A 21,461-nucleotide genomic window follows, 5' to 3' on the forward strand; every position below is an offset into this window, starting at 1 on the left:
GGAGCCTCCTCAGCCCTGTGGAGGAGAGGGACCGGGGTTATGGGGGAAGCACATCTGGGAGAGACCTCGGGATTGGGAGTGTTTGTGAGCGAATGTGTGCGTGCACAGTTTTGTGCTCTGGTGTGATCTCGAAATGCTGGAAATGCCCTTTTTGCAGAACTCGTAGAGACCAAGTTTTCAAGGCCACGGTGATGGCTGCAGGGCTGGGCCGGGAGCTGGCACAGCTGGCACAGCTGGCACAGCTGGCACACCCAGCACTGCAGCAACCTGATGGCCCAGGCTGGAGCCGAGGTTGACTCCAACGCCTGCATCCTCCACCAGGGCGGTGTCCTGCCCATCAACATCTCCTTTCCCGTGCGGTTTTAAAGTGGATGCTCTCAGACTGAAACCATTTATTTGAAAAAAAAAAAAAAAAAAAAAAAAAAAAAAGACAAACCTTTCAACACGAACGGGAACTGGTCTGTGCCGCAGGCACCTCCTCCAGCCCCAGGCGGGTCCCTCTGTGCCTGGGGGCTGCAGACCTGGCTGAGATCCCCGGAGTGACAGAGCGCTGGGGCGGGATGCTGCGTGTCCCGGGGGAGAGCAGGAGCCGGGAAGGCGCTGCCGGGTTAAGAGATGTGCGGCTAATTAATGAGTGATTAACAATGCCGACGGAACAGCACGGGACGCGCCTGGCCGGGAAGGGATCCACTTTTTTTTTGGGCGAAATGCTGCGTTTCGAAGAGCCGCGCTGCTCCCTGGGGGCGCTCAAGGGTGGGGTGGGGTGGGATGGGATGGGATGGGATCAGTGGGATGAGATTCATGGGATGGGATGGGATGGGATTCGTGGGATGGGATGGGATCTGTGGGATGGGATTCGTGGGATGGGATGGGATAGCATGGGATTCATGGGATGGAATGGGATCTGTGGGATGAGATTCATGGGATGGGATGGGATGGGATTCGTGGGATGGGATGGGATTCGTGGGATGGGATGGGATAGGATGGGATGGGATTCGTGGGATGGGATGGGATGGGATGGGATGGGATGGGATCCGTGGGATGGGATAGGCTAGGATGGGATCCATGGGATGGGATGGGATCAGTGGGATGGAATCCATGGGATGGGATGGGATGGGATGGGATGGGATGGGATGGGATGGGATAGGATGGGATCCATGGGATGGGATGGGATCTGTGGGATGGGATGGGATGGGATGGGATCCGTGGGATGGGATAGGATGGGATCCATGGGATGGGATGGGGGCGGGATTCCCACTCCCCGCCCCCCCCTCCGTGCCTGCCCCTTTAAGAGCCGGCTCCCGTGACGTCACGCCCACAGCTACTTTGTAGCGCGGGGAGGGCGGGGCCGGCGCGCGCCCGGCGGATTCGCGGGGTCTCTTAAAGAGGCCGCGCAGCAGCATCAGGTAACGGGGGTCCCGGGCCGGGGGCTGCGAGGGGCCACAGGAGAGGCGAGGCTGTGTCCCGACCGCTGGTCTCGGCCGGATGCGTCCCCCCAGCGTCCCCTCGAGGCTCTTAGTGCCACCCCGCCCCCCCCCCCCCCAAGGCTATCCCCGTGTCCCCTTCGTAGCCCCGAACTGTCCCCATGTCCGCTCTGAATTGTCCTCATCGTTCCTTCGAGCTGTCCCCATGCCCTCCCCTGGGTTGTCCGTGTCTCCCCCGGGCTGTCCCCACACCCTCCCGGCCCGTCCGCCCTCCCGGTGACTCCGCACCCCGCCCAGAGCGGGGCTCCGTGCGGCCGAACCGTGGGGGACGTGGGGTTGGAGGGCGCCGGGAGCTGCGGTTGGTCCGGCGGTTGCCGGGGTCCGCCGGGCTCCCGGTGCAGCGAGGCGGCGTGTTCGTCCTCGTGTGATGAGTGAGCAGATTCCCACGCGAGTCCCCCGGGAGGATCCAGGGATTCTCTGGTTGTTTTGTCCCGAAAAGAGGCCACCCCCCACCCCCATCCCGCGGGGCTGGGGCTCCCCCGGACCGGCAGTTCCGCTTCGGTTGCAGCGGATGGGGACACTCAGACACCTCTGTCTCCCCGTGTCACCCCCACCCGGCAGCTCCTTCTTCCTCTCCGTGTCACCCCAGCTGACCCCGGTGCATCCCCGGAGGAATCCTACCCCCGGGACCCACTCGTGTCCGGCCCCGCAGGCGGATTAGGCGGATTTCCCAGCCGGGATCCTAATCCCGCTGCCCCGTGCCCGTTTATCCCGCCTGCTCCCGGGACCCGGCTTAGCCCCGGGCGCGGGCGGGCGGCGGCGAGCGCGGGGCGGCGGTGAGTGCGCGGCTCCCCCGGCCCTGGGGCGAAACGAGGGGCAAGTCCGGGGGCGCTGGTGCTGTCCCAGGCTCGCGGTGACCGGGGAGCCGCCCCGGAGCTCGGTTCTCCCCGGGGCGTGGGCGGGTGCACCGGGCGGAACGCTGCGGGTTGGGTCGTGCCGCCGCCGCCACCGGGCTCGTCACGGAGCCGCCTTGGCAGAGCTTTGCTGCCGGGCCCCGCTCCAGGGGTGGGTGAATTCCCGGCAACTTGGCAGAGAGGGATGCGGGTGTCGGAGCTCGCCCCCGAGCCCACTGCACCGGAGCAATTCCGCTCCTGGGCTGATGAGAGCCCCACCCGCATCCCTCTCACGGGGAAACTGAGGCACGGGCAGGTCTCAGCCTCTCCCGGGCTGCCCAGCTCGTTCCTGGGGTGCCGGACTGCTCCCTGTGCCCGGCATGGGCAGTGAATCGCGCTCCTGGCTCCCGGACAGAGCCCGTGCACAATTCTGGTGCTTTTGGTTTAGGAAAGAATGTGATTTGAGCCTTTAGTTCCGGAAAGGAGCTTTGCTGCCGGAATGCCGTCCGGCTCCTGCCGGCCCCGGAGCTCAGCCCTGTGCCCGGCACCGTGCCCGGGCTGTGATAAGCCCCGAAGCAGAAGGAACTGAGAGCCCGATCGTCACCCCCAGCTCGGGGCTGCCCCCCCGCTCTCAGCCGGAGCCGAGCGATGGCCGTGGGCACCCAGCTGGGGCTGCTGCTCTGGAAGAACTTCACCTACCGCCGGCGGCAGCGGGTGAGTGGGCGACTGGGGCAACCCCGAGCCGCTGGTGCCTGGCACAGGGGCAGGCAGAGCCCTGGACGCTGATGTGAACCGGCCTCGCGTGTCCCCCAGATCCAGCTGGCTATCGAGATCCTGTGGCCCCTCTTCCTCTTCCTTATCTTGATCTCAGTGCGCCGATCCCACCCGCCCTTCAAGCAGCATGAGTGTGAGTGTCCTCGAGCCAGCCGAGCCCCCTCTGTGTGCCCCTGTCCCACCGGGGGGACAAACACGGGAGGTGGTCACAGGGTGCTCGGGTGTGTGTGGGGTCCTGCAGTGCCCCCCTGAACCTGCCTCCCTTTCCCTCAGGCCACTTTCCCAACAAGGCGCTGCCCTCTGCGGGGACCCTGCCCTGGCTGCAGGGCATCATCTGCAACATGAACAACCCCTGCTTCCGACACCCCACGGCGGGAGAGGCCCCTGGCGTGGTGGGCAACTTCGATGGCTCCATGTGAGCGGCGGGGCCGGGCAGCTGCGGGGCACAGCGGGGCTGGGCTGGGGTCTCACTGCCCACCCCTGTCCCGTGTCACAGCGTCTCCCGTCTCCTGAGCGAAGCCCGGCAGGTCCTGCTCCGCGGGCACGGGCAGCGGCTCCTGAGCAGCTTTGCCCGGCTCCTGCCCGCCCTGCGCCGGCTCCGGGACAGCGCGAACCAGCGGAGGGGTGAGCACCGGGGGCGGGGGGTGCCGGGGCAGCCAGACCCCTTGTCTGACCCCTGCTCCCCCAGCTCTGCCGGTGAGGGAATACTTGAGAGAGGACGAGACTTTCTCCCGGTTCCTGCGGGCCAACACATCCCTGCCCCCGGCGCTGGTGGATGAGCTGATGGGGGCTCGGCTCAGCCCCCGCATCGTGAGTGTCCCGCGGTGCCCGCTCCCGGTGTTCACTCCCGGTGCCCGCTCCCGGTGTTCGCTCCCGGTGTTCACTCCCGGTGCCCATTCCTGGTGTTCACTCCCGGTGCCCATTCCTGGTGTTCACTCCCGGTGCCCGCTCCCGGTGTTCACTCCCGGTGTTCACTCCCGGTGTTCGCTCCCGGTGCCCATTCCCGGTGTTCACTCCCGGTGCCCATTCCCGGTGCTCGCTCCCGGTGCCCCCTCCCGGTGACCGCATCGTGAATTCCTCTCTCCTTCCAGTTCTCCTTGGCGAGCCTTCGCCTCCCGCTGAAGGTCCTGGTCTGCAACGCCTCGGTCCTGGGGGGATTCCTGGTGGGCGGCGACGCCGACTCCACCCAGAGCCTGCAGCAAGAGCTCTGCGCGCTGCCCAGCTCCCAGCTCCGTGCCATGGAGGGCTCCTTCCTCTCCCAGATGGACTTCCCACGACTCCTGGCGGTGAGGCCCCAGCGCGGTCGGGTGCTGGAAGGAGGCAGAGACCCCCTGGCCTCCCCTGACCCCTTCTCATGCCCCTTGTAGGAACAGCTGAGCTCAGAGTTGGGTGGAATCGCTGGCACTGTGGAAGCTTTGGGCAGCTTCCTGCGGGATGCAGCATCCCTGATGGAGGAGGTACAGCCCTCACTCCCCTGCCCCCTGCTCGCCCCCACCGTGTCCCTGTCCCCCACTGCCCCTCTCCACTCTCACCCCACTCTCCCCAGGTCTCCTCCATGACCAGCCTGGCTGAGCTGCGTCAGGAGATTGAGGGGCTGAGGGCCCCCAACAGCAGCACGGGTGCCTTCAGAGCCCTGTCCCGCATCGCCTGTGGCCACCCCGAGGGCGGGGGCCTCAGGATCCCCTCCCTCAACTGGTACGAGGACAACGATGTCAAAGCCTTCCTGGACCGGAACAGCTCGGAGCACAGGCCCGTGGCCTCAGGCAGCACCAGTGAGTGTGGGGGGCTGTGGGAGGCTCAGCCAGGGGCTGTGGGGGGCTGGTGGTGGGGGGCTGGTGGTGAGGGCTCAGCTCTGCACCCCCAGGTCCCTTCTGCAGGGAGCTGCTCCACAGCCTGGAGTCCAGCCCCCTCTCCCAGATCTTCTGGCGGGGGATCAAGCCCCTCTTTGTGGGGAAGATCCTGTACACCCCACCTGGGCCTGGCCCCGACAGTGTCATGGCTGAGGTGAGTGGGGGCTGCAGGGGGGCTGCAGGGGTCTGGGGGGGTCTCATCCCAACCCTGCCTCACCTCCCTCACACAGGTGAACCGAACCTTCCGGGAGCTGTCGGTGCTGGGGGAGTTGGGGGGTGCCTGGCAGGAGCTGGGACCCCGAATCTACACCCTCCTCAACAGCAGCCTGGAGATGCAGGTGCTCCAGGTGTGTGAGCCCAGACTCCTCCCATTGCTGTGGGGTGCAAGATGGGCTGTGCTGGGGTGCAGCTGGCCAGGAGCGGGGTGGGATGCAGGGTGGGCTGCGTGGCCTCCCATACCCTGCTGCTTTGCAGGAGCTGCTGCTGGCCCCGAGCACAGCCCAGCTCCTGGACGGGTTCCTCAACGGCACCTCCTGGAAGCTGCCAGAGCTGGTCACATTCCTGACGGGGCCAGCAGGGGGACCAGGCCTCACCTGGCACCAGCTGTACGCTGATGTGGACGCAGTGCTGAGCACGCTGTCACAGTTCATGGAGGTTTGTGTCACCCTGCTGGGGGGGGCTGGCCCCTTGCACCACCCGCTCCTGCTGAGCCCTACCTGCCCTCCCTCCCACAGTGTGTCTGCCTGGACAAGATCGAGGCAGTGGCCACCGAGGAGCAGCTGGTGGCCCGAGCCCTGGAGCTGCTGGAGGAGCAGCAGTTTTGGGCAGCCGTGGTCTTCCAGCCCCCCATCAATGCCACAGCCCCCGGACTGCCACCCCACGTCCGCTACAAGATCCGCATGGACATCGACGACGTCACGAGGACCAACAAGATCAAGGACAGGTTGGGGGATGCCCACCCTGCCTGTCTCCATGGCCACCCTGTGCTCATTGCCAGGGGATCCCTGGTGCCAGCACCGTGCTCTGCCGCCAGGTTTTGGGACCCAGGCCCTGCAGCTGACCCCTTCAGTGACCTGCGCTACGTCTGGGGCGGCTTCGTGTACATCCAGGACCTGGTGGAGCAGGCGGTGGTGAGGGTGCACACTGGGGCTGCCCCACGCACTGGGGTCTACGTCCAGCAGATGCCCTACCCCTGCTACGTGGATGATGTGTGAGTAGAGGGGCAGCCCCAGACCCTGGGACAATTGAGTGATCCCCCTGCAGCAGCGGGGAGGTGGCACAGGGCCGGTCGTGCATTGCTGTCCCTGGCACAAGAGTGGCCCAGGAGTGTTGAGCTAAGAGTGGAATTGCTGGTGGTATCTCCCCAGGTTCCTGAGGGTCCTGAACCGCTCGCTGCCTCTCTTCATGACTCTGGCCTGGATCTACTCAGTGGCCATGATCATCAAGGGGGTGGTGCATGAGAAGGAGACGCGTCTCAAGGAGACCATGAAGACCATGGGGCTGAGCAGTGGGATCCTCTGGCTCAGCTGGTTCCTCAGCAGCTTCATCCCCTTCCTCCTCAGCTCTGCCCTCCTTGTCCTCATCCTCAAGGCAGGTTGCAGGTCTCAGGGGACAGCGTGGCTGGGAGCCAGCGTGGGTGGCTCCACAGGCTCCAACCTGCCTCCATCCACAGCTGGGAAACATCCTGCCCTACAGCGACCCAGCAGTCATCTTCCTCTTCCTCGGCACCTTCTCAGTGGCCACCATCAGCCAGTGCTTCCTCATCAGCACCTTCTTCCCCCGTGCCAACCTGGCCTCGGCGTGCGGTGGCATCATTTACTTCTCGCTGTACCTGCCCTACGTGCTGTGCGTGGCCTGGCGTGACTACATCACCTTCCCACTCCGTGTCCTTGTGGTGAGCTGGGGTCTGCCCCTCTGCCATGCCCCTGCTGCTCTGGCTGGGGGGCTTTGGGCTGCACCCCCCAGGCCAGGCTGTGCCCTCACTGCCTTTCTGGCTGTCCTCAGAGCCTGCTGTCCCCCGTGGCCTTTGGTTTTGGCTGTGATTACTTCTCTCTCTACGAGGAGCAGGGGGTGGGCATCCAGTGGCACAACCTGGCTGCCAGCCCTGTGCCAGGAGACCCGTACAGCTTTGCTGCAGCCATGGGGCTGCTGCTGCTGGACGCTGTCCTCTATGGCCTGGCCACCTGGTACATCGAGGGTGTCTTCCCAGGTGAGTGCAGCTCCCCTGACCCCCAGCTGCCACTCAGCCCTGGCCCCACTTAACCCCTTCTGCTGCAGGTCAGTACGGGATCCCCAAGCCCTGGAATTTCCCCTTCCTGAAGAGCTACTGGTTTGGGGAGTCATCCTCATCTGGGCACTCCCTGTACCACAGCAGCTCCCACACTGCCCCCCAAGGTGAGTCCCTGCCCACCCTGGAGCTGCGTGGCTGAGGCCAGTGGCCATAGAGCCCTCCAGCCCAGGCCTTCACCCCAGAGGAGGGCCCTACACCCCATGGCAAGGGGACATCCCTGGGGGCACCTCTAGAGACAGGGCTGGGGACAGCTTTGGGGAAATCTTTGGGGACAGGGCTGGTGCGGGGGACAGAGTTGCTGGGGTGTTTTGGGGTCGTTGCCAGGGAGGCTTTGGGGTCACTGCTGGGGAGGTTTGGGGTCACTGCCAAGGAGGTTCTGGGGTCGCTGCTGGGGAGGTTTAGGGTCGCTGCCAAAGGGGTCCTGGCCGGGGATGTGACCCCTTGGTGGCTTCCAGTGCTGGTGGAGGAGCCACCTGCTGATCTCCAGCCCGGCGTCTCCATCCGCAACCTGGTGAAGGTTTATGGCAGCAGCGGCCGTGCAGCTGTCAATGGGCTGAGCCTGGACTTCTATGAGGGGCAGATCACGTCCTTCCTGGGCCACAACGGCGCTGGAAAGACCACCACCATGTGAGCCACCCCAGAGGGGCTGCGTGGCCATGGCTGGGGACAGGAGCTGAGCCTGACTCTGTCCCTACCCTGGCCTCAAGCCTTGCTGCCCCTGTGCTCCATGACCCACTTTTCTCACCACTTCCAGGTCCATCCTGACTGGCCTCCTGCCCCCCACCTCGGGCACTGCCTATATCCTGGGCTGGGACATCCGCTCCGACATTGACAGCATCCGCAAATCCATGGGGATGTGTCCCCAGCACAACGTGCTCTTTGACATGTAGGCATGGCTGGGGCGGTGTGGGGAGTGATGCAGGGCTGTCCCCTCAGTCCCTGTGCCCCTCTGTAGGAGCAATGGGGGGTAGGGTGGTCGGGACAGACGGACACGAGAGATCTCTGCAGCCAGGTCAGGAACTTGGGGTTTATTGCAAAGGGCCTGGGTGCAGGGCCCTGCTGGGAGCTGCCAGGCACAGCTGGAGCAGGACTGAGAGAAGAGAGGGGCAGAGAGGATGAGAGGGTAAGAGAGTAAAAGGAGTAAGAGAGCAAAAGCTTAAGAGAGTAAAAGGGGTAAGAGGGGTAAGAGACAAGAGCTAAGAGAGTGAAGTTCCCGTTCCAATACAATAAATCATCTTCTGTGTTGAATATTCTGATTCTCACTGACCAATCTAGTACAAGATACAAATCCTATAGCATTTCCATACAGCCTATAAGAATCACTACATTACCATACTGTGTTACATTTTGAACCCTAAAAACTCCTCTTTGGGCCCCTTCTGCCAAGCTGGCAGGGTCTGCTCTGACCCTTGGAGCTGTCTGCAGGCAGAGGGTGTTGTTTCCTCAAAAGAGGATTACTTTCAGCCGGCCATACCATTGTTTTCCCGTTGTTCAGTAACTGAGGGATCTCAAAGCTTGCTTTCATTTCAATCTCGCTTATAGTTTCTATACTCTCAAAATCTTTTGCCAGACAATCCTATTTATAAGGCTTTCCTGTTTCATCTTCCCCAACACCCCTCACCTTGCCTTTCCCCCCCACAGCCTGACGGTGGAGGAGCACGTCTGGTTCTACGGGCGGCTGAAGGGGCTCTCGGAGCAGCAGGTGCAGGAGGAGGTGGAGCAGCTGCTCCAGGACACCGGGCTGCCCCACAAGCGCCGGGAGCAGACCAGGAACCTCTCGGGTTCGTGCGGGGGTCGGGCTGGGTGCCGGGGCGGGGCTCCGTGGCTCCGAGCCCCCCCAACGCCGTCCCTCCGCAGGCGGGATGCAGAGGAAGCTCTCGGTGGCCATCGCCTTCGTGGGCGGCTCCCGCGTGGTGATCCTGGACGAGCCCACGGCCGGCGTCGATCCCTTCTCCCGCCGCAGCATCTGGGAGCTGCTGCTCAAGTACCGCAAAGGTGGGGCCGGGAGCCCCCACTTCACCCTCTGAGGGGAGAACCTGCAATGGGGAGGGGTCCAGCAAGGGGGTCAAGCTCGTTGCTGGTCCCCCAGGTCGCACCATCATCCTGTCCACGCACTACATGGACGAGGCGGAGCTGCTGGGGGACCGCACTGCCATCATCTCCCAGGGCCGGCTCTGCTGCTGTGGGTCCCCCCTCTTCCTCAAGGCCAGGCTTGGCACGGGCTACCACCTCACCCTGGTGAAGCGGGACAGGAGCGGGACAGGCGGCAGCACCGGCACTGTCCCCGGTGCCACCAAAAAGGTGGGGACCCTGATGATCATCCCCCCAAAGGGCAGCCAGTGTGTCACTGTAGGACACGAAACAGCGCTGCTCTCAAGGTGAAAAAGGGAAGTTTGTTTTCTGACATCAACATTTGTAGCTTTCCAAAAGTGACAGTGGATTGGAGGGTGACAGTGCCACCTGTCCAATGACACCGGACAAACCAACAGTCCATCAAGCTTCTCCTCCTCCATAAAAGAATGCAAAATAATGAGTTATTTACAGGAAGCATGGGAGAAAGTTTGGCACAAGAATGTAAACATCCGAAGGCTTAGAAAATCTTAAAAAATCAGGGTGACACCCACAGGGCACGGGCACAGGTGTGTGCCCCCATGTCTGTAGGACATGAAACAGCATGAGAGCACACACTGCTGCTCAAGGTGAAGAAAAGGGAAGTTTATTTTCTGGCTCCAACATTTACAGTTTTCCAAAAGTGACAGTGGATTGGAGGGTGACAGTGCCACCTGTCCAATGACACTGGACAAACCAACAGTCCATCAAATTTCTCCTCCTCCTCATAAAATCATGCAAAACAATGAGTTATTTACAGGAAGCGTGGGAGAAAGTTTGGCACAAGAATGTAAACATCAGAAGGCTTAGAAAAACTTAAAAAATCAGGGCGACACCAGTGTCTCCATCCTGGGTATTGGGGGGCACTGGGGGCCAGGTTCTGCTGTGGGGTGCCAGGCTCCAGCCCCCCTTTCCTGCAGGATGGCAGTGACTCAGAGCACAGCAGTGACACAGGCCTGGGCAGCGAGCGGGGCAGCGATGCCAGCACCGTGGGTGAGCATTTTGTCCCCTCAGTGTCCCCCCCAGCTGCTCCCCAGACGTCCCCCATCAGCCAGGGGGGCTGGGGGTGCATGTGGCCCCTCTCCCCCTTTCACTGGAGGTGCAGGGGGGGATCTCCATCCCCTCCATCTCCCCTGGGGACCCTCAGGCTGGGCACACGGAGCTGTGGCCAGCTGTTGCCAGCTGTGCCAGCCAGCGGCTCCTGCCCCTGGGGTTTCCAGGCTTTCCAGCCCTCCCCATCCCTCCAGATGTGGCCCAGCTGTCGGCGCTGATCCAGAAGCTGGTCCCTGGCTCCAGGCTGGTGGAGGACATCGGGCACGAGGTGCTCTTTGTCCTGCCCTACAGCGGGGCCAGGGATGGGGCCTTTGGGGAGCTGTTCCGTGAGCTGGACGCGCGCCTGGGGGAGCTGGGGGTCTCCAGCTATGGCATCTCTGACACCACCCTGGAAGAGGTACCCAGGGGGGCTGCGCTCAGGGGGCTCCTGGGGTGCCCATGACCAGGGGGTTTCCCTCTCTGGGGGTGTGTGTTTAACACCAGCCCTCCCACACCCCCAGATCTTCCTGAAGGTGGCTGAGGACACAGCGCTGGACACTGACACCACAGGTGAAACCCCTCAGTCCTGGCTGGAGCTGAGCTCTGGGGTACAGGGGGGGCTGGGGAGGTGCTCAGCAGCCCAGAGCAGAGGGGTGGGGTGTCCCCAGCACCCTGCAAAGGCTGGGGACACCCATGGATGCAGATGTGTCACAGCCTGTGGCCTTGGTCCTGCCCTGGCATCTTGTCCTCATTTTTTCAGGCACCATGAAAGGAGCAGTCCCTGGCGAGATGGGGGACGGGGATGTGGCTGATGGAGAGATGGGTAAGGATGGGGCAGGTGGGAGCCCTGAGCTGTGCTGAGTGCTCCCCACCTCCATCTCCTGGGCTGGGGTGATGGCACGTGTCCATCTGGGCAGCTGTCCACCCAAGCAACCATCCCTTCAAGCTGGGGGATACTCAGGGGCCCTCGTGCAGCACAGCTACCTGCCAGTTTTGGGGTGTCCCCAGAACAAAGGTCTGGGATGAGGATGGCTTTGGGGAAGCCCAGCTCTGTGCAGGAGTTGGGATGGGATATGAAATCCCAGGGGGAAGAACTCTTGAAGGAGAACTGGTGTGGGGACAGCCATTCTGGGGGGGCTCTGATGGTTTGGGGCACCAGCTCTGCCCCGGGGGTGGGCGCTGGTTGTAACCCCTCTGTCCTCTCCTTTACATTGAGCCAAAGGAGCTCGGCGAGGTAGGAGCTGGGGGGGGGGTTTGGGGGGGCTGGGGGTTCCTGCTTGCAGCATCCATCCCTGCTGGGCTGGGGGCAGTTTGGGGGGACTGGGGGCATTTTGGGGGGATTGGGGGTTCCTGCATGCAGCATCCTATCCCTGCTGGGCTGGGGGCATTTTGGGGGGACTGGGGGCTGTCTGGGGGGGCTGGGGGCTCCTGCATGCAGCATCCCATCCCTGATGGGGTGAGGGCATTTTGGGGGGCTGGGGGCTCCTGCATTCAGCATCCCATCCCTGCTGGGCTGGGGGCATTTTGGGGGGATTTGGGGCTCCTGCATGCAGCATCCCATCCCTGCTGGGCTGGGGGCATTTTGGGGGGATTTAGGGCTCCTGCATGCAGCATCCCATCCCCGCTGGGGTGTGGGCTGGGGTCTGTTTGGGGGCTCCTGCATGCAGCATCCCGTCCCTGCTGGGGTCTGTTTGGGGGCTCCTGCATGCAGCATCCCGTCCCTGCTGGGGTATGAGGATGCCCCTGCCAGCCCGCCGTGCCCCCTGGCACGAGTCCCTTGCCAAATCCATCTCTTGCCCGCAGCAGAGGAGCCCCGGGAGACGGACCTGCTGCGGGGGGCGGCGTGCGGGAGGGTGCGGGGCTGGGCGCTCACCTGCCGCCAGCTCCGCGCTCTCTTCACCAAGAGGATGCTCCACGCTCGGCGCAGCACCCGCGGCTTCTTGGCGCAGGTGGGGCCGCGGGGAGGGAGGGGATGGGGGATGCACGGTGGGGCAGAGCCAGCCCTGATTTTCCCCTACCTCGGGCTCCTCAGATCGTCCTCCCCGCCGTCTTTGTCTGCATCGCGCTGCTCTTCAGCCTCATCGTGCCGCCCTTCGGGAGGTACCCGCCGCTGCAGCTCCAGCCCTGGATGTACGGGCAGCAGTTCACCTTCTTCAGGTGTGTCCCCAGCCCTGTGCCCGCCCTGTCCCCGGTCCCCCAGCGCCACCAGCTCACTCCTGTGTCCCGCTTTAGCAACGACGCCCCGGGAGACGCCGACACATCCCGGCTGCTGGAGGCGCTCCTGGCTGAGCCCGGCTTCGGCACCAAGTGCATGAAGGAAGAGGGGAAGGCGTGAGTGTCCGGGGCTGGCTTGGCCCCTCCTCAGTCCCTTTGATGCAGCGGGGACTGTTTACAGATCACGAGCGGGACGGGGCTGCTGTGGAACGTGCCTCGAGCTGTTTTATTTTTTCAGCATCAGTCTCATTACACGGTGATGGCAATGGGAAGATGCCAGCAGCTCGCATCCCAGGCAGCAGACCAAGAACTTAATGTTACAACTCACTTTATAAGTTTCTTGATCAATCACACAAAGCAAAAGCACATTGACAGTAGTTCTATCCAACCACTATAAGCACATGTACCTTTGGTTAAACAATGCTTGCTTATTTCAAATACAATACCTGCTTGTAAGCCTTAAAACACAACACACAGAGCTCCATTATTAAGCTTCAAACTTCCTAATATCTTGCTAGAGAAACTTCACTGTAGCTTAGAGAGTTATTCTAGACAAGCATTAATACACAGACCATTGTTCTATTTGTCCTTGCTTTTCTACAGTTTAAATAATTTTTCTGCTGACCTATCTCATGGCTGCTGCTTAGCTCTAATCACAGTTCTGCTGCCTCTGAGGGCCTGCCTTTTGCAGCTTTCCCAAAACCACCTGCCCACGGAGCAGCTCTGCCACCTGGTGTGATGCTATGGGACCCCCAGCACGCCCACGGTGGGTCCCGGTGCCCCTGGCTCACACCAGGCTGGTAACAGGAGTGTCTCTCTCTCTCTCTCTCTTTCCCCTGGTGCCCAGGGCAGGGTTGTGCCCCCCAGCATCCCACCCTGATGGCTTCCGGACCCCCTCAGCCCCCCCATCCCTGCTGGAGGTGCTGCAGCGTGGGAACTGGACACGGGCAAAGCCATCACCCCCCTGCCTGTGCAGCGGGCCAGGGGCACACAGGATGCTGCCTGAGTGCCCTGAGGGGGCCGGGGGGCTCCCACCACCCCAGGTAACCCCAGCCTGGCAGGGACAGCCCCAGGGCTCTGTCACTGCTGGCTGTGGGGGCTCTGCTGTGTGACCGTGTTCACAGGGGTCTGAGGATGAGGGAACAGATGAGGCTGTGACTCCATGTTTCAGAAGGCTTGATTTATTATTTTATGATATATATTATATTAAAGCTATACTAAAAGAATAGAAGAAAGGATTTCATCAGAAGGCTGGCTAAGAATAGAAAAAAATGGAATGAATAACAAAGGCTTGTGGCTCTGACAGAGAGTCCGAGCCAGCTGGGCTGTGATTGGACATTAATTAGAAACAACCACATGAGACCAATCCCAGATCCACCTGTTGCATTCCACAGGAGCAGATAACCATTGTTTACATTTTGTTCCTGAGGCCTCTCAGCTTCTCAGGAGGAAAAATCCTAAGGAAAGGATTTTCCATTAAAGTTGTCTGTGACACTGGTGATGCTCTGGGGATGCCACAGGGCTGGGTGTCCATCCAGCCCCTCTGTCCATCCCACAGGTGCAGAGGGGCACAGGGGACATCCTTCAGAACCTGACGGGCAGGAACATCTCTGACTACCTGGTGAAGACCTATCCCCAGATCATCCGTCAGGAGTGAGTGCTGGGGCTGGGAACACTGCAGGGACACTGCAGGGACACTGTGGGGACACCAAGGGAGCACCCCAGGAACACCTGGGGAAAGGGGACACTGCTGGGGACATGTGGCTGGCTGGGCAGGTGCTGCCCTAATGTCCCCTCAGGGGGTTCCTCTCTCCTCTGACTCCCCCTCCTCGTTTCTTTCAGGCTGAGGAACAAGAAGTGGGTGAATGAGCAGAGGTGAGCTGGGCAGGGGCTGGGGCCTGGCACAGCCAGGGATGGAGGGAGACAGGAGATCCCTGGTGGGTTTGGGGAGGGCCTGAGTGGTCCCTGGGCAGAGGCATCATCCAGGTGCCTTCAGCCCCCTGCTTTGTGTCCCTTATCTGGCACCTGGGTGAGTGGAGGATTGAGTTTGCACAAGGGTGGCAGCGGGGAATGGGTGTCAGGTTTCACAGAATTGTAGAATTTCCTGGCGTGGAAGGGACCCACGTGGATCCTCAAGCCCAGCTCCTGCCAGACTGGCAGTGGGAGTCTCTCTGGCAGGTGTGGGAGCCCCGTTTCTCCTGCAGGTACGGCGGCTTCTCCCTGGGTGCTGGCAGCTCCCAGGCCCTGCCATCAGCAGCAGAGGTGGATCAGGCAGTGCTGGAGCTCCGTGTGCTGCTCAACATCACCCTGGTACAGCTGGACTCAGCCCCTGGCTCAGCTCTGGGCGTCCCAGGGCTGGGAGACCCCTCCTCACCGTGTGTTCCTGCACCCAGGGCAGCCCCTCGGATCGGCTCCTGGCCAACCTCAGCCGCTTCATCGAGGGCTTGGATGCCCGCAGGAATATCAAGGTGTGCCTCAGGGGTGACAGCTGGGGGCAGCAGGGATGTGGCAGTTGTGACCGTGTTCACAGGGGTTCTTGGATGAGGGAAGAGATGAGGATGTGACTCCATGTTTCAGAAGGCTTGATTTATTATTTTATGATATATATTATATTAAAACTATACTAAAAGAATAGAAGAAAAGGTTTCATCAGAAGACTGGCTAAGAATAGAATGGGAAAGAATGATAACAAAGGTTTGTGGCTCGGGCTCTCTGTCTGAGCCAGCTGGGCTGTGATTGGCCACTAATTAGAAACATCCAACATGGGCCAATCCCAGATCCACCTGTTGCATTCCACAGCAGCAGATAACCATGGTTTACATTTTGTTCCTGAGGCCTCTCAGCTTCTCAGGAGGAAAAAAATCCTAAGGAAGGGATTTTTCATGAAAGATGTCTGCGACAGCAGTGATGTCCTCTCAAGGGGGACTGAGAATGGCTGGGGCTGCAGGGGAGCCTGAGCCCGATGGGGAGTGGGGATGCTCCTGGTGGGAGTGGGAGCCAGGGGCAGTGCCAGCTTGGCTGGGGGCCTCTGAGCTGCCCAACCCTCCCCACCCTGCAGGTTTGGTTCAACAACAAGGGCTGGCACGCCATGGTTTCCTTCCTCAACGTGGCCAGCAATGGGCTGCTGCGAGCCCGGCTGCCCCCCGGCGCCGACCCCGCGCGTTTCGGCATCACGGCCACCAACCACCCCCTGAACCTCACCAAGGAGCAGCTCAGCGAGGCCGCCCTGTGAGTGTGGCCTTGGGGGTCCCACAGCCCCCTCTGGCTCCCTGCTGAGCTCTCTCTGCCCTCCTCGGCAGGATGGCCACCTCTGTGGACGTGCTGGTTTCCATCTGCGTGATCTTCGCCATGTCCTTCGTCCCGGCCAGCTTCGTTGTCTTCCTCATTGAGGAGAGGGTCAGCAAGGCCAAGCACCTTCAGTTTGTCAGCGGGATGAAGCCCATCACCTACTGGCTGGGCAACTTCGCCTGGGACATGGTGGGGATGGGGATGGGGACAGGGATCAGTTCCAAGGGGTCTGGTCCCACCCCTGACCCCTTTCCTTGCTTTTCCACCCCCTCAGTGCAACTACCTGGTCCCTGCGCTACTGGTCATCCTCATCTTCCTCTGCTTCCAGCAGGAATCCTACGTGTCCTCGGCCAACCTGCCCTCCCTGGTGCTGCTGCTGCTGCTCTACGGGTGATGGGGCAGCAGAGCCCAGCAGGGGCGAGGGGGTTGTGGGGCTGGGGGCAGCCGGGGTGAGGGGTTGTGGTGCTTGGGAGGGTGGGTGCACTCTCAAGCCCCCCAGGTTGGGATGTGCACCTCAGCCAGGCCCTGCTCTCCCCCCTGCAGATGGTCCATCACCCCCCTGATGTATCCAGCCTCCTTCCTCTTCAGCATCCCCAGCACTGCCTACGTGGCCCTGACCTGCATCAACCTCTTCATTGGCATCAATGGCAGCGTGGCCACCTTTGTGCTGGAGCTCTTTGTGGACCAGGTGAGCCTTGGGATGAGCCTTGGGATGCCCTGCACCCCCCATCTCTCCCCTGCAGTGCCAGTGCCAGCTCCCCCACCCCTCTCCTTGCTGCCCCATCAGAACCTCAATGACATCAACCGTGTCCTGAAGAAGGTTTTCCTCATCTTCCCCCACTTCTGCTTGGGCCGAGGCCTCATTGACATGGTGAAGAACCAGGCAATGGCTGATGCTTTTGAGAGGTTTGGTGAGTCTGGGGGTGTCAGGGCTGCTCACCCTCCCCAAAGCCCAGCACAGGGGTCCCCTATTCCTACAGCCCCTCTGGCTGCTTGTAGGGGACAAGCGCTTCGTGTCTCCCCTCTCCTGGGAGCTGGCAGGGAAGAACATGTTTGCCATGGCCATCGAGGGCATTGTCTTCTTCCTCTTCACCCTCCTGCTGCAGTACCACCGCTTCCTCCTGCGCCTGGGGTGAGCAGAATGCCAGAATCCCTGAGAATCAAAATCCCAGAATCACTGAGAATCAGAATCACTGGGTTGGAAGAGACCTTTAAGATCATCAAGTCCAACCCAGCCCCAACACCTCAACTTAGACCATGGCGCTGAAGGCTACATCCAGGATTTTTCTACACACATCTAGGAATGGTGACTCCACCACCTCCCCAGGCAGATGATTCCAGTACTTTATCACTCTTTCCATAAAAAGTTTTTTCCTGATATCCAACCTAAGTTTCCCTTGTGCAGCTTGAGACTGTGAGCTCTGGTTGTGTCAGTGCTGCCTGGAGAAAGAGACCAATCCCACCTGACTACAACCACTTTTCAGGAGCTGTAGAGAGTGATAAGGTCACCCCAGAGTCTCCTTTTCTCCAGGCTAAATACCCCCAGCTCCTTCAGTCATTCCTTGTAGGGTTTGTGTTCCAAGCCCCTCACCAGCCTTGTTGCCTTCCTTTGGATGTGTTCAAGTGTCTCAACATCCTTCCTAAACTGGATACAGAAGTGGACACAGTACCCTGGGGGTGCTCAAGGGCATGGACAGCCCTGGATGTGCCCTTGCCACTGTTCCCACAGCCCACGGGCTCTGGAGCTGCCCTCGCTGGGAGATGAGGACCAGGACGTGGCCAGGGAGCGGGCGAGGGTGGGCAGCATCCCCCCACACGGCCACCTCCTGCTTCTGAAGGACCTGACCAAGGTGGGTGGCTGGGACTGGACCCTGCTGCGAGCTCCAGCCCAGCCAGGACCCCTGGCCCCACTGGCAGTGGCAGGGTGGCAATGCCACCTCTCCTCCGTGCAGGTGTACCCGCGCAGGAAGGCTCCGGCCGTGGACCGGCTCTGCGTGGCCATCCCCCCCGGGGAGGTGAGGGGCCGATGGACAGACAGACAGACAGACAGACAGCTCTCTGGGCAGGGCCAGGGCTGCCAGTGAGCCTGCTCTGCCCCCACAGTGCTTTGGCCTCCTGGGGGTGAATGGTGCTGGGAAAACGTCCACCTTCAAGATGCTGACAGGGGACACGGAGGTGACGCTGGGGGAGGCCTGGCTGAAGGGGCACAGGTGGGTGAGTGCAGGGACTCCACGGCTTGGATCCCTCTCCATGTCCCCACAGCCATCATCTCTGTCCCCCCTGTGCTCTTCCTGGCCCCTTGCCCTGCAGCCTGCTTCATCCTCATCCTCATCTCTGCAGCTGCTTGTCCCTATTCCCAAAGTATCCCTGGCACATGTGCCCATCCCACAGCGTGCTCACCTGTCCTGGCCCCATGCTCACCTGTCCCCATCCTGTGCTCACCTGCCCTGTCCCATGCTCACCTGTCCCCATCCCACAGTGTGCTCACCTGTCCCTGTCCCATACTCACCTGTCCCTGTCCCATACTCACCTGTCCCTCTCCCATGCTCACGTGTCCCCATCCTATGCTCACCTGTCCCTGCCCCATACTCACCTGTCCCCATCCCACAGCATGCTTACCTGTCCCTGTCCCATGCCCACCTGTCCCTGCCCCATGCTCACCTGTCCCCATCCTGTGCTCACATGTCCTGGCCCCATGCTCACCTGTCCCCATCCCATAGCATGCTCACCTATCCCTGTCCCACACTCACCTGTCCCTGTCCCACGCTCACCTGTCCCTGTCCCATGCTCATCTGTCCCTGTCCCATGCTCACCTGTCCCCCACCCACAGCGTGCTCACCGACCTCCAGTCTGTCCACCAGCACATGGGTTACTGTCCCCAGTTTGACGCCATCACGGACCTGCTGACGGGGCGGGAGCACCTGGAATTCTACAGCCGCCTGCGCGGCATCCCCGAGGAGGAGACGCCCAGGGTAGGGCCTGTTCCCTGTCCTCCCCAGGCCAGGGGGAGCCCCCCAGCCTCACCCCCTCTGTCTCTCACAGGTGGCTCAGTGGGGCATCACAGCCCTGGGGCTGGCCCCGCACGCGGACCGGCCGGCGGGCAAATACAGCGGGGGCAACAAACGCAAGCTCTCCACGGCCATCGCCCTCCTCGGCTGCCCCCCCGTTGTTTTCCTGGTGAGGGGGGCACTGGGAGGCCCCACAGCAGCAGCAGCAGAAGCAGCAGGGTCCTGCCCAGGCTGACCCTGGGCCCGTTGTTGCAGGATGAGCCCACGACGGGGATGGACCCGCAAGCCCGGAGGTTCCTGTGGGAGCGCATCCTTGGCGTGATCCGGGACGGACGGTCCGTGGTGCTCACGTCCCACAGGTGAGTCCCCCACAAAGGGGAGCACCCCATTGTTAAGGCGGGGGGGTGTTGGTCTCCCCCAAGCCCCCGCAGCCCTCAGATTGGGCTTAACCCCGAGCAAAGCAGTCCTTGTCCAGATAACTCAGTCCCTCTGGGAGACAGAGTGCCAATACCTATGCAGCTCCAAGTCGTAGCTACTACCTTCGGCAAGCTAAGTGATTTTCAGCTCATTAGTGATTGTCAGCTCTCTTAGGATTTCAGCTCGTGCTTGCCAGAAGTGCCACAGGGCGAGGGGCAGAGGCAGACAGCAAAGAGCGTCCTGGCAGTTCCACAGCCGTGGTTTATTGAGGAGTCTGTGAAGGGTTCCAGCGACAGCTCTTCTGCCGAATGGGCTAAACCAGCCCCTTTTTATAGAGTATAGGGAGATCCAAACTTGTCCAATAGTAAAGGTTAAGGAAAAAGTGACCTATGGGGTCACTAGGCAGAAGACAGGAGCTTATTTTGCTTTCTCATAATGACTCAGCAGTTCCTCCTGTTAAGTCTCAGCCCTCCATGGAGCTGGCTAGAGCTCCATGGAGTCTGCTACACCCCATAACCCCCCTGTGGGGCAGCACCCCCGGAGGGGAGTGTCCCTCTGCCCTGGGGGGCTCACACGTGTCCCCCCAGCATGGAGGAGTGCGAGGCGCTCTGCACCAGGATGGCCATCATGGTCAACGGCCGCTTCCGCTGCCTGGGCAGCGTCCAGCACCTCAAGAACAGGTACTGGGGTGGGGGCTAAGGGTGTCTCCTGAGGGTGGTGGCCATGCCAGTGCTCACAGCAGTGTCCCCTCTCCCTGCAGGTTTGGGGATGGGTACACGGTGGTGGTGCGGGCAGGGGGCCCTGGCCCAGCAGCAGTGCAGGCCCTGCTGCAGCAGCATTTCCCTGGCATTGTCCTGCGGGAGCAGCACGGGGGGCTGCTGCAGTACCACCTTCCTGCCCGTGTCACCTCCCTGGCCACCGTCTTCAGCCTTCTGGCCGCCCACCGTGGCCCCTGCCACATAGAGGACTACTCCGTGTCCCAGACCACGCTGGACCAGGTGACGGGGGAGGCGGTGTGAGGGTGTGGTGGCCCTGTCCCACGGTGCCATCTCTCATCCTGTCATTCCTGCAGGTCTTCATGCACTTTGCCCAGGAGCAGAGCGATGGGGACGCCGGGGAGGTGACAGCCTCAGGGCAGGATGTGGCCACCAGCCCTGGGAGGAGGCTGAGCAGGTTCCTGGAGGATGACAGCTACCAGGAGAGCGCTGTCTGAGTGGGCCATGGTGTCCCATGGACCCTCACAGCCCCGTCCTTGGTTGTCACCACAGCAGGAGCCATGGTCACTGGGTTTTGGGGTACTGCAGCCCCCCAGAACTGCACAGAAGAGGCACATCCTGCCCGCTGGCATGGTGTCACCATCTGACGGGACAGTGGGTGCTGGGGAGGGGTCATTGTGCCAGGACAGAGCTGGCCCTGGCTCCCTGCTGTGGGGTTGATGCCCTGCAGGAGGCTGAGCTGGATGGGGGGGTCTGGGGCTGGCCTTGGGACCCCACTGCTCCCCACCGGAGCCGAGCTTGCTGTAACAGAGCAATTCAATAAAAACTGTGGTACTGCTGGGGGGCTCCATTGGCCTCGCCACAACGCGACCGTGCTGGGGGACAGGGTGGGGGCACAGCGGGACACGGGCAGCACCACATCCATAAGTAACTTTTCCTAATACCCAGCCTAAATTTCCCTTGGCACAGCTTAAGACCGTATCCTCTCCTTCTGTCAGTTGGACAGAGGGTTTGATGTTCGCCTGTGCCAGGGCCGCGTCTGGGGGGCTCCCCCGACCTCGCGGGGGACTGGAACGCCCCGTGCCGCTCTCGGGGGAGCAAAAGGGTCGCCCCGGGGAGAGGCTTCGAGACCGTGCCCGGGAAAAAATATGGAACGCTTCACGAATTTGCGTGTCATCCTTGCGCAGGGGCCATGCTAATCTTCTCTGTATCGTTCCAATTTTAGTATATGTGCTGCCGAAGCGAGCACGAATTGCGCTGCACCCGCAGGGCTATTTAAACCTCCCACTTTTGATAACTTTTACCTCAGCACGAGCTAGTCTCTTTTTTGGCGCCTGCGTTTTTCTTCACACGATCATTCTCCCAGGCGATGCGTTTTAATTTTTTTATTCTAAATCTTCCCTTTTGGTGAAATTCTTTCCATTTTCGAGGCCAAACGGCCGCACC

General features: G+C 61.5%; 1 protein-coding gene and 1 non-coding gene across 8 annotated transcripts; one reads left to right on the forward strand and one right to left on the reverse strand.

Moving 5' to 3' along the window:
- Positions 1 to 1,274: 1,274 nt before the first annotated feature.
- On the forward strand, positions 1,275 to 20,854 carry ABCA7 (ATP binding cassette subfamily A member 7). 7 transcript variants are annotated; one of them, XM_071452155.1, is made up of 51 exons: positions 1,276 to 1,406; positions 2,766 to 3,031; positions 3,131 to 3,224; positions 3,365 to 3,506; positions 3,588 to 3,715; positions 3,780 to 3,901; positions 4,183 to 4,377; positions 4,459 to 4,548; positions 4,638 to 4,863; positions 4,956 to 5,095; positions 5,172 to 5,288; positions 5,416 to 5,595; positions 5,676 to 5,884; positions 5,975 to 6,151; positions 6,309 to 6,531; positions 6,614 to 6,835; positions 6,946 to 7,150; positions 7,219 to 7,335; positions 7,687 to 7,858; positions 7,986 to 8,117; positions 8,873 to 9,012; positions 9,089 to 9,226; positions 9,321 to 9,532; positions 10,261 to 10,333; positions 10,588 to 10,790; positions 10,894 to 10,942; positions 11,133 to 11,195; positions 11,589 to 11,606; positions 12,179 to 12,321; positions 12,405 to 12,529; positions 12,605 to 12,703; positions 13,434 to 13,629; positions 14,145 to 14,239; positions 14,429 to 14,461; positions 14,791 to 14,896; positions 14,980 to 15,054; positions 15,645 to 15,814; positions 15,886 to 16,063; positions 16,149 to 16,264; positions 16,418 to 16,562; positions 16,662 to 16,785; positions 16,874 to 17,006; positions 17,604 to 17,724; positions 17,827 to 17,889; positions 17,978 to 18,084; positions 18,705 to 18,846; positions 18,917 to 19,051; positions 19,138 to 19,241; positions 19,887 to 19,979; positions 20,060 to 20,297; positions 20,372 to 20,854. In XM_071452155.1, exons 2-51 carry the CDS (start codon positions 2,966 to 2,968, stop codon positions 20,510 to 20,512), a joined length of 6,735 nt encoding a protein of 2,244 aa, XP_071308256.1. In that variant the 5' UTR covers positions 1,276 to 1,406; positions 2,766 to 2,965; the 3' UTR covers positions 20,513 to 20,854. The 7 variants fall into 7 exon arrangements, with proteins under 7 accessions (XP_071308257.1, XP_071308258.1, XP_071308259.1 ...); XM_071452151.1 differs by having other exon boundaries at positions 1,277 to 1,406; positions 12,176 to 12,321; XM_071452153.1 differs by having other exon boundaries at positions 1,277 to 1,406; positions 2,791 to 3,031; positions 12,176 to 12,321.
- Positions 20,855 to 21,157: 303 nt separating this feature from the next.
- Positions 21,158 to 21,264, reverse strand: LOC139602416 (U6 spliceosomal RNA). The gene has a single exon (XR_011683193.1). It is a non-coding gene; the product is annotated as a U6 spliceosomal RNA (small nuclear RNA).
- Positions 21,265 to 21,461: the final 197 nt, after the last annotated feature.

This window comes from Agelaius tricolor, unplaced genomic scaffold (assembly GCF_023055355.1).
Source record: "Agelaius tricolor isolate 1412-34295 unplaced genomic scaffold, bAgeTri1.0.p SCAF_33, whole genome shotgun sequence".
Taxonomy (NCBI): domain Eukaryota; kingdom Metazoa; phylum Chordata; class Aves; order Passeriformes; family Icteridae; genus Agelaius; species Agelaius tricolor.